The 12171-nt window shown below is 46.8% G+C and overlaps 1 protein-coding gene across 3 annotated transcripts in view; it reads right to left on the bottom strand.

Annotated features, from left to right (window-relative positions):
* LOC307000367 (uncharacterized protein) overlaps positions 1-12171 on the bottom strand; it is a 214432-nt gene that overhangs the window by 5215 nt on the left and 197046 nt on the right. For 2 of the 3 annotated variants that reach the window (XM_079615922.1, XM_079615921.1), the window contains exon 2: positions 10253-10557. The exons of the other annotated variant lie outside the window; for it this stretch is intronic. In XM_079615922.1, the coding sequence (XP_079472048.1) occupies positions 10253-10286 (34 nt within the window). In that variant the 5' untranslated portion in view covers positions 10287-10557. The remainder of the gene's footprint in view (positions 1-10252; positions 10558-12171) is intronic. 3 annotated transcript variants of the gene reach the window in all.

The following is a 12171-nucleotide window of genomic DNA, read 5'->3' as shown; positions in this document are numbered from 1 at the left end:
CATGCCAGGGTTTCCCCCCCCCCCCCCGTTGCCTGGCCAGACAAAATGTGGCCTGTGATGTGGATGAAGTCCTGTGGCCTGACCCAGTACGGAGACATGATGCTGTGGCTGAGAAATGCACTTTTGTACTTTATTTTTACATGGGCTTACTGTACACAAGTGGCAAACGCATAACATTTCTGTTTGTTTTTACAAGTGCACAGTATTTATGTTTTGTCTTTTTGTACAAGTGCTAAATGCACAGTTTTTTTTGTTTTGCAACATGCATTTAGCCTACAGTGAACAATAAACATTTATTTCTCCAGCTTCATGTCCTGAGCAGTTTACTATTTTTCTACGTAGTGTTTAGAGACTGTTCCATAGTGTTTTTAATTTTGATTATTTTGATTGACTCGACGCACGATTTGACAACATAGTTCAGTTTTGAGCACAGATTGAACTGTTTTGAGGTGAAAGATTGGTTTTGCAAGAAGAGTCTGAGGTTTTGTGAATGTAGCTTGAAAATTGGGTTTTGTGTTCACAGTTTAGAGAAAAGGAGAGCAGCTTTCAAGAAATGTGTCTTGGCAATCGAGAAAAACTGTAATAATTAGATCAGTGACACTTAACTATATATATATATATATATATATATATATATATATATATATATATATTAGGGATGCACCGAATCCAGATTTTTTGGGTTCGGCCGAATACCGAATCCACTTGTTAAAGGGTTAGTTCACCCAAAAATTAAAATAATGTCATTAATGACTCACCCTCATGTCGTTCTAAGCCCGTAAGACCTCCGTTCATCTTCGGAACACAGTTTAAGATATTTTAGATTTAGTCCGAGAGATTTCTGTCCCTCCATTGAAGCTGTATATACAGTATACTGGCCATGTCCATAAAGGTAATATAAACATCATCAAAGTAGTCCATGTGACATCAGTGGGTTAGTTAGAAGTTTTTGAAGCATCGAAAATACTTTTTGGTCCAAAAATAACACAAAATAAGACTTTATTCCGCATTGTATTCTCTCCCGGGTCTGTTGTCAATCTGCGTTCAGGACTCCGCAGTGACGCTGCTGACGTAAGACGCTGATGACGTGTTCTCTTACGAGAGATACTCTCGTACTGCGTTGTCGTAGCAACGCATTGGGGAAAATCCTTTTCCACGAGAATACTGAAGCAAAAAAATTATCCTTAATTTTGTATCTATGTAAAACGCTTTGCCACAGCATACAGACCTAGGCGAGACAGCTCGCGCGCCTATTGGCTGCTGTGCGGCAAAAGCTTAAGCCAATCGAGCGAGCCCTTGAGTGACGTCACACCCAATGAGGGCACTTCGCGCCCTCCCGTGTCACGTCCCGCCGAAACGGGCGTGGCTTAGGGCTATATATTCCGCTCATAGGCTTATGAACTCTGATTTTTTATCCTTCAGCGAGGACAACTCATCGCTGATCCGAGTGAAGAAGCTGCGCCGTCGAGAGAGCACCTCAGCGGGAGAAGTCACGACAAGCTGCTGGCACCGCCGCCTTCGTCGCCTTCCAGCTGCGCGTTCCGGCACCTATATATCCTTTCACTTATTGAGTGTGTGTGAGGTCGCCGGCGCGACTCACACTTGTTTAATACTCTGTTTGTATCTCAAAGCGGCGTCTTCTCAAGAGGCCTCTTTGCGGTTCGTGCAAACGGACCACGCTCAGCGACGGGGACCGCCACGTGATTTGCGCTTCCTGCCTGGGCGAGGAACACGCGGCTATCGCTCTTGCGGATGGCGGCTGCCATCACTGTGAACTTCTGCCTTTGGCGACTCTGCGGACTCGCCTGGCGTCGTTCCAGGAGCCCGTGTTCTCCGCTGTTGTGCCGCGCCGTAAAAAGCGCCGTGCACAGCGGAACCCAGAACCTCCGGCAAGCCACCCAAGTTCGCCGGCGCGCCCGCGAACTGTGTCTCCGGCTTCCTCAGCGTCGATACCCGACGGACAGCGACCGCAGATTGCCGCCGCTTCCGTCGACGACATCGATGACATCGACGCCATGCTGAGGGACGAGGACTCGTGCTCGGTTTTGGCTTCCGGCAGTGAGGATTGGGCGAGCTCTGCGGATCTCGCGCCCCCTGCCCCCACGCCAAAAGGAAAGAGAGCGAGCATCGAGGCGGAGCTCATGCGCGTTCTCACTCAAGCCACGGCGAGCCTTGGCCTTGAGTGGGTTTCGCCCGAGCAGCCCGCTAAAAACCGGCTGGATGGCTATTTTCTGCCCGGGGAGAAGTCGACGCCTGTCTCAAAGCCCGCCCCCTTCCTTCCTGAGCTTCACGAGGAGGTCGCGAGAGCTTGGACTTCACCGTATTCTACGAGGACGAGGTCATCTGTTTCTCTAGCGTTCTCCGAGGTCGACGACGCTAAGAACAGAGGTTACCTTTCCCTCCCGCCGGTCGAAGAGCCTATCGCGGCCCACTTATGCCCACCCTCCGCTGGACGGCGGGCTAAGATGGCGCTGCCTTCAAAGGCTTGCCGCACGACGTCATCCCTGCTCCGTCGCGCTTATGCCGCCAACGGACAGGCCGCGTCAGCGCTGCACTCCATGGCGACGCTGCAGATCTTCCAGGCCGATCTCCTCCGCAAGCTGGACGAGAACGGACCCGATGCGATCTGCATGGCGGACCTGAGAAGCGCTACAGACCTGGCTCTTCGCGCTTCTAAGTCTGCAGCCCAAGCCATCGGACGCAGTATGGCGGCGATCACCGTGTCTGAGAGGCACCTCTGGTTAACCCTCTCAGACATGCCAGAAGCAGAACGGACCGCGTTCCTCGACGCCCCGCTCTCCCCTGCTGGCCTCTTCGGGACTTCGGTGAAGGACTTCACCGACAGGTATGCGGAGGTGCAGAAGGCGACCCAGGCTATGAAGCACTTCCTGCCGAAGCGCTCCAGCTCTGCAGCAGGCCGTGCGAAACCGCCCGCTCAGAGCTCACAGCCGAGACCGCCGCCCAGCTCCTCATCTCAACGCCGCCAGACCCAGAGCTCGAGACCGCGCTCTCGCTCTGCCGGTCGCCGCCCCGCGCCGCGTGGCCCGCGACAGAAGGTAGCGTTGAAGCCAGAGCCCCCGAAGACATCCTAGCACTGCTAGGGAAGCGTCGGTGTTCAAGTCCCGCTGCGGCCGGACCCTCACCGAAGCTCACCGCTCGTGCAGTCCCAAGCGAAGCGACTGTACCTGCGATCATTGCAGCCAACAGGCGTGTCTCACTGGCCGCTTGCCTGCACACAACAGCCGTTTTCACGGCTACCCAGATAAATCCATTAAAGAGTGCATTTTCTGGTATCCCGGCCACGGCCGATGGTGTTTCTTGTGTAGTAAATCTGCCCGCTGTAATGTGCACATCCCTACACACAAACACGGCCCCACACACAGGGCCCGCGCACATAAAATCGACTCAGTTCGATTGCGCGTTAAAAGTAGCACACGTGCCCACTACCCAGTGCCCACTAATGCTACCTCCTGCTCATCGCACGGTTTCTGTAAAAACGAAACCTGCGTGCAGGCGCTCCGCTCCGGCGAGCGATGCTATAAAGGTGGTAAACGTGCCCGGTCCCCAGTGCCCGCGTTCCCACACAAGCATCAGGGTTCTTACGGAACCCGTCCAGCCCTCCCTCTCCCGCCTGAAGGCTGTCGAGGGGTCGAGCGCGGACATTCTGCCCGCTTTCATAAGCGCGGCCCCGGCCTCAGATGTTGCGAGCGAGACATTGCAAATGTCGCAGCTCACGAAAGCCGCTGTATCGCGAGTCGATCAGAGCGCGCTTTTCATTCAGCCCCTAGCTACACGTGCAGATGCATGGGAAAAGCTTCCCGGGGTTTCAAAATGGGTGATAAACATCATAAAAGAAGGCTATTCGCTACAGTTTCGCAGACGCCCTCGCCGCCACGCGGCGCGCGTCGAGACTTCGGTAGATTCGAATGTAGCACATCTACTTCGAGCCGAAATTCAGAAACTTCTGAGGAAAAGGGCTATCGAACCTTTATCTCAGGCTCAGAGCGAAGGGGGGCTTTACAGCAGATACTTCCTGGTACCCAAGAAAGACGGGGGTCTCAGATCCATACTAGATCTGAGGCAACTGAACAGAGCGCTTGTGAAACGCCAGTTCAGAATGCTAACGACCAGAAAAATCCTCGCGCACGTTCGCCAAGGAGACTGGTTCGTGTCAGTAGATCTAAAGGACGCGTATTTTCAAATACAGATTGCGTCACGTCACAGGCGATTTTTGAGATTCGCCTTCGAGGGCCAGGCATACCAGTACAAAGTCCTGCCGTTCGGCTTGTCTCTAGCACCCCGTACATTTACGAAGTGCATGGACGCAGCACTCGCTCCCCTCAAACTGCAGGGTGTTCGAGTGCTGAACTATTTGGACGATTGGCTCATTCTAGCCCAATCTCGTTCAGAGATAGTGGCGCACAGGGCCCTGCTGCTGAGTCACCTCGAGAGTCTCGGTCTCGCAGTAAACTGGGAAAAGAGTTCGCTGTCCCCCAGTCAGAATGTTTCTTTTCTGGGACTGGAACTGAACTCGCTGTCGATGACAGCGCAGCTGTCACAACAGCGCGCGCTGCGCATCCAGCGCACAGTCAGCTCATTTCGCTGCGGCGCTGTTCTCCCTCTAAAGAGCTTTCAGAAAATGCTAGGTCTGATGGCCTCAGCATCTGCAGTACTGCAGCTGGGTCTGCTGCGCATGCGCCCGCTGCAGATATGGCTCAAAGGGAGGGTGCCATGCAAAGCATGGGCCACCGGTCGGCTTCGCCTCAAGGTCAATCAAGCGTGCGTTGCAGCTTTGAAACCATGGAGGTCAAAAGACTGGTACCTGTCAGGTGTAAGCCTAGGGACTTCCTCGAGTCTGAGGGTGGTGTCTACGGACGCATCCAACGCAGGATGGGGAGCGCTGCTCGAGGGCAGACCGCTGTTTGGCCTTTGGTCAGAGCGAGAGAAGCTCTTCCACATAAACTGCCTCGAGATGTTGGCGGTGTGCAAAGCGCTCACTCGCTTTCGTCCCCTGCTTATGGGCTGCCATGTACTGATACGTTCAGACAACATGTCAGTGGTGTCATACATAAATCGCCAGGGCGGCCTCAGGTCCCTGTCGTTATACAGGCTGACCAAACGCCTTCTGATATGGGCGCGCTGCAACCTCCTTTCACTAAGGGCGGCGCACGTGCCGGGGCACCTGAATGTTGGACCAGACGTACTGTCCAGGAACCGCGTTCCGGCAGGAGAATGGTCATTACACCCACACACAGTACAACTGTTGTGGAAGAAATTCGGCAGAGCGGAAGTGGACCTCTTTGCGTCCCCAGAGAACGCTCACTGTCTAGAATTTTTCTCGAAAAGCAAGGACGCGCTGGCTCATCAGTGGCCACGCCGCCCCCTATATGCTTTTCCCCCTGTCTCCCTCCTGACCCAGGTGGTGGAGAGGATCAGGGAGGAAGGATGCTCAGTGCTGCTAGTAGCGCCGCTCTGGTCGAATCAACCCTGGTTCCCAGCTGTGATGCAGTTAGCCAGCACCGCCCCGTGGCCAGTGCCTCTGAGGAGAGATCTCCTCTCTCAAGCGAGTGGCTCGATTTGGCATCCTCACCCGGAGCTATGGTCCCTTCATGTGTGGGCCATCAACGGGTATCCGCTGACCTCCCTCAGGGAGTGTTAAACACGATCACACAAGCTAGAGCTCCGTCTACAAGACGGCTCTATGCGTCTAAATGGTCTGTTTTTTCTGGCTGGTGCACGTCTCGCGGCGTGTCACCCCCAGACTGCGGAGTGACAGAGGTTTTGTCCTTCTTACAAGAGATGTTGGATAGCGGTAGATCCCCTTCCACACTCAAGGTATATGTGGCGGCTATAGCGGCTTTCTCTGAAACCGCACACGGCCAGTCCATAGGAAGGAACGATTTAGTCATTCGGTTCCTTAAAGGAGCTAGGAGACTTAATCCACCCAGACCTCCCACAGTTCCCATTTGGGACCTTTCCACGGTGCTGGACGCCATGAAGGGTCCTCCTTTCGAGCCTCTTCAGGAGATTGATATGAAACACTTGTCGCTCAAGACAGTGTTTCTCCTGGCTCTCGCTTCAGTGAAGCGCGTTGGGGATTTACACGCGCTCTCAGTGAGCGCGTCGTGCATGGAATTTGGGCTTAATGACTCCAGAGTCGTGCTCAAACCTAAGCATGGTTACGTTCCAAAATCCCTAAACACACCGTTTAGGGCGCAGGTTATTTCCCTGTCTGCCCTTCCGGTCATCGGGGATAATATGGACGAAAACTTAATCTGCCCAGTGAGGGCATTAAGAGCTTACGTGTCGCGCTCGTCTGCTTTCAGGCAGACAGAGCAGCTTTTCGTTTCGTTTAGTGGGCGTCTCAAGGGACTGGCCACTTCGAAACAGAGCCTATCCAGATGGATAGTGGACGCTATAGCTCTAGCGTACGCATCCAAAGGCATTCAGTGCCCTTTGGGTGTTAGGGCGCACTCCACGAGAAGTATGGCTTCTTCGTGGGCTTGGTCGAGTGGGATTGCCTTACAGGATATTTGTATGGCGGCAGGCTGGGCCTCACCGTCTACATTTATCAGGTTTTATAACCTCGAGGTACCCGCCTTACAGGCCAAGATATTGTCGGTTTAAATAACCGTATTTGTTAGACTGACTTTTCAGTCGTCTATTATGGTATTATTATGCTGAAACTGCTAAGCGCAGTTAATTCTGTACTGATCTGCTATGCGCAGTATATTCTGTACTGATCTGCTAAGCGCAGTCAATTCTATGCTGATCTGCTAAGGCAGTCATTTTTGTGAGAGATGGTGGTTAGAGCCCACCTCTTTCAGGATTCTCTGTGAGTCCTACAGGTGATTATGTACTATATGAACCCCAGCCCAGTGCTCTGGGTCTATGGTGTCGGATCACTGCACACACGGCGTCTTACAGGGTGTTCCCCAATGCGTTGCTACGACAACGCAGTACGAGAGTATCTCTCGTAAGAGAACGTACTCGGTTACTAACGTAACCTCGGTTCTCTCTAGAGAGAGGAACGAGTACTGCGTTTCCTGCCGTGTATGCGCTCTGGTTGTTTCGCTGTTAAAAATCAGAGTTCATAAGCCTATGAGCGGAATATATAGCCCTAAGCCACGCCCGTTTCGGCGGGACGTGACGCGGGAGGGCGCGAAGTGCCCTCATTGGGTGTGACGTCACTCAAGGGCTCGCTCGATTGGCTTAAGCTTTTGCCGCACAGCAGCCAATAGGCGCGCGAGCTGTCTCGCCTAGGTCTGTATGCTGTGGCAAAGCGTTTTACATAGATACAAAATTAAGGATAATTTTTTGCTTCAGTATTCTCGTGGAAAAGGATTTTTCCCAATGCGTTGCTACGACAACGCAGTACTCGTTCCTCTCTCTAGAGAGAACCGAGGTTACGTTAGTAACCGAGTACGTTATCTGGTGCGCCCGAGCTTCGTTTACAGTCTGAGGAAGACGCACGCTATATTCAAGCTATTCTACATTGTTTGCGTGGATATCATTTTTTTAATGGTGCGTAAATGTGCATGTCGCGGATGAGACACTTTTACAGCGTGCGTTTCCCTCAGTCTATAAATGAAGCGCGGGCGCACCAGATAACACGTCATCAGCGTCTTACGCCATCAGCGTAACTGTGAAGGATTGACAACAGACCCGGGAGAGAATACAATGCGGAATAAAGTCTTATTTTGTGTTATTTTTGGACCAAAAAGTATTTTCGATGCTTCAAAAACTTCTAACTAACCCACTGATGTCACATGGACTACTTTGATGATGTTTATATTACCTTTATGGACACGGACAGTATACTGTATATACAGCTTCAATGGAGGGACAGAAATCTCTCGGACTAAATCTAAAATATCTTAAACTGTGTTCCGAAGATGAACGGAGGTCTTACGGGCTTAGAACGACATGAGGGTGAGTCATTAAGGACATTATTTTCATTTTTGGGTGAACTAACCCTTTAAGATTCCGCCGAATCCGAATCCTACTCCCATCCTCAGTCCATTAACACAGTAAACACATCAATGAAGTAAACAACGTCCACAGCAGTGGATTTTTTATTTAATTTAATTTTAACTGTAAAAAAAGAAAAAAAAAAGAATAAGCAACAGTATGCATTCTAACAGCGGTGATGTTGTATATTGTTTAGGGTCCTTGCCACCACGAGACAAATCGTCATTGCAAATTGAACATGTAGCTCGACTTAAATTGCCTTCTTTTGACTGAAAGTACTGCCAAACAACGCCTTTTCTGCTCATGAGTTCCATTTTCACTTTCTCACAGCCTACGTCATTCGAACGGTCCACTACTGTAACGAGTGGAAATAAGGTGTGGATAAGGTGTGGGCCCTTTAAGAGCTGCGAGCTCCCTGTTGAACTGTCGGCAGTCTGTATTGTATTGTATGCGCCTTGATACCCCATGTATGCGGGTTATTTCAGTTTGATGCTCATTTTCATCTTATTTTATTAAGTAACGCTGTGGATGGTAGAACGTGTGACAAACAGTTACATGAGTTACATGTAACTCTTATTCAACTGCATATTTGATAGGTTGTCCACTAGACACTTTCTTACTCACAAATACATCTGTGGTTGAAAAACTGATTATCAAATCTAACTCTACCTCCTGTGCACTCGATCCTATTCCAATTATTATTCTAATTATTATTTATTGCTTAATCTGAAAGTAGCGGCCATCACTCCAATTCTCAAGAATTCCGGCCTCAAATGGTACACAACTCTGCTGCTCGAGCACTTACATATAATAAAAAATCTGCACATATTACCCCTATCCTTCATCAACTTCACTGGCTTCCTGTGGTCAATTGCATCCAGTTTAAATTATTAGTCTTAGTTTATAAAGCCTGTCACGGCCCCGCACCTCAATACCTCGCTGATTTAGTGCAACCATATCTTCCTGCCCGGACTCTTAGATCTAGTAACGTAAATCTGCTTGTCGTTCCCAGGTTTAAACTATCCACTGTGGGTGGTAGGGCTTTTAGTGTTGTAGGCCCCAAGCTATGGAATAAGCTGCCCCCTAATCTTCGTGCCATCGACAACCTCCAGATCTTCAAATCAAAACTTAAAACTCATATTTTTACCATGCTCAATAAATAATCTTCAATTCTATTTCTCTGTCCACAACTCTCTCACCTTTATTTTATTTTACATACTCTGTCAAAAATCTTATTTTGCTAAAAAAGCTTATATGTTTGTTATCTTTGACTTACGTTCATTATTTGTAGTGTTTGCTTGTCTCCATCTGCTTTTCTGCTTGTTTTCTTGATATAGCCTAATAAGCTGATTGCCTGTTTCTTTTGTCTGTCTACTATTTGTATTACTTACTTGGGTTATTGAAAGGCGCTATAAAAAATAAACATATAATTATTAGTATGAGTTCGATTGGGGAATAAAGTGTGAGTTGTAAGATGCCAATCGCCATGAGTATGTCTGGCCTCTGCAATAACTTTAGCTGTGAGCTACCGGTATCTCTATTTTTCTTCCTGACACACGCGTTACACTACGTAAACACCTTCCCGTAATCAACGGCGGCGTGACGTCGACCATTATATTGCATTATATTGCATGCTTAGGGTTCGGTTCGGTGGAAAAAAATTCTAAGGTTCGGCAGGAACCGAACCCCTTTAAAACCCCCAATATTCATCCGAATCCAAAACCGAATCCTGGATTCGGTGCATCCCTAATATATATATATATATATATATATATATATATATACACAACAGGGCCATAATACTGACAAGAACTTTTAGATTGATATTCCTTTCACTTACTGATCTACTATAAGCTTTTTTGTAGTATAAATATGAATAACCCTATAATTTATGAGAAATACAACTTTATCAGTAACTATAATTCAGAGTTTGCTTAAGTTATGATTACAATCCTGTCAGCTGTTAATTTACTTGATAGAGTTAACTGTTTATTGCTTTAAAAACAATGTTGTAAACTATAATGAGAAATGTCAGACATTTTGTTAACATGGTTGCAAAACATTTTGAACCAGATATAAACCAGAGCTAAAATTATACTTAGTTTGACCTGATGTTGACAATCTATAAGAAAGTTCCTCAATCCTCTCTTTACTGAACTTTTGTTGACAATTCAGTACCTATTTGATAGTGTAACTGTTAAGCTAAATGTGAAGAAGTGCTTGAATCTTTCTAACATGAATGTTCTCCAGCATCATGAATGAATGAAGAATAAACACCAACCTCTTTGTTCTTCAGGATCTTCAGTGTGTTTCATTCTGCAGGGTTCTGGATCACTCGTGTTCTCACTGTCCTCTTTAATAAACTCAGTCTTTGCAGATTTCAGCTCTTCCTGATGCTCTGATGCTCGTCTTCACTTGTAGACTGATGGGAGTATTCCAGCATTTATTGGAGACACCACTGATGATGTGACTGCAGTGGGAGGAGATTTACTGATTATGTGAGTACTGTGGGAGGAGCTTCATTAATGTGAACTACAGTGGGCGGGGCTTCACTGAGTGAACTGTAGATTGATAAGAGGAACTGATCTGCCAAAATAAAAAAATAAATCAGTTACTGCATTCATTTTTGTAGGGTAAAACAGCAAATATGTCTGCATCAAATTCAATTTACAAACGTGATTTTACATACATTGAAACCCTGTTAAATACAAGTGTCTATTTTAATGTTTCAACTAACTTTAGTGAAAACAAAATGTCAACATAGTATCCCATCGTCATTCAGCGTAACAGAAATATTTATGTAAAAATTAAAAAAACATTTATTTTGACCTGTACTTTATAAAATGTATAAGATCATACTAAATTTAATTATATTTGAAGTAATTCAAATCATCTAGCTGACAAAATTATGGGTAAAACCTAGTGGTTTGAAGTATATTATAAAGATTTTAAAATTACAATTAATAGTATTTTTGTAATTAAAATTACAATTAATCAAATTATTCTTGTTCTAAATATGCCCGAAAAGTCTTCTTTTTTTTTTTGCTATGTAAATCCCCTTTTGTCTTTGACAAATATACGAATTGTCCAACAAGTTTTGTCACACGTTTTTATTTTTGATTCCAACATTATTCTGTTATATCTAGAAAAGTAGTAAATAACTGTAAGAAAACAGTTGAAAGCATAAACACACAGAAATAAATGTACATATTTGTAAGCAACAAATTCCCTGTCTATTGACACCAATACAATTAGCTTTAAGTGTCAATTTACAGGAGATCTGAAGACATCTGCATAATAAATGAGGTGAAAACAGGAACTATTGTCATGAAATAAAGAGTGTTTTCAGCAGATCTGTTAATATTGATGAGCCTCAGACTATCAACACTCATTCAACAAGCCATTCAGGATCATCAGCAGATCATCTCACTTTATTCTGAGTGTTTGTGTAACTGTCACCAGCTGGAGTGCCCTTGAGAGCCACCAGACAATTGTCATTCCCTCATGAACTACATTTCCCATAACTAACTGCCCGGACTCATCATCCCTGATTGCATCCACCGGTGTCTCATTACCTTGTCAGTCTCAGCCTATTTAAACCATGTACACTGCACAGTCTTGTTTAGTGTCTGCAATTCCAAGCATTCTCCTGGTTTTCTTTATCTTGGTTTCCTCTGCTTGTGCTCCTTTTACCCTGTTATTGTTTGGACTGATTATTAGTGGTGGGCAGATCGATGGAGGCTTCGTGAAACAATGAAACAGTTGAAGCAAATGTGCCATATTGTGTCGAGTCTTCGAAACAATCCGACACCAGTCTCAACGGTGAAACCTAGTGGTCACTTGCAGGTGTTGATCTGAAAGAACCTTGACAACGAGCCATTAAAAAAAAAAAAGTTCTAATATGTGGAGCTTGTAACCTGTAGGCTCCTCACTGTGCATAATGTTATTTTTATTCATCTATATATCTTTATCTATGCATCTATTAATGTGTCACTATATGTATACTCTGTCCTGACCTGTAATGAAGCCTGAATCATAATCATACACTGTTCGTTCATTGGCCAGAGGAGAACTGAGCGACTGAGACTGGTTTCTCCCAGTGGAGATGAAGGATCAGAACCGAAACGGACAAGGGTGGAAGAAGAAGAGGAACCAGGTCACTCTGGTCTTCTTGAGATGGTTTGATTTGATTTACTGGCA

Source organism: Phoxinus phoxinus (assembly GCF_949152265.1).
Source record: "Phoxinus phoxinus genome assembly, chromosome: 1".
In the NCBI taxonomy this organism is placed as follows: domain Eukaryota; kingdom Metazoa; phylum Chordata; class Actinopteri; order Cypriniformes; family Leuciscidae; genus Phoxinus; species Phoxinus phoxinus.
This window is presented reverse-complemented; position numbering and strand designations above follow the sequence as displayed.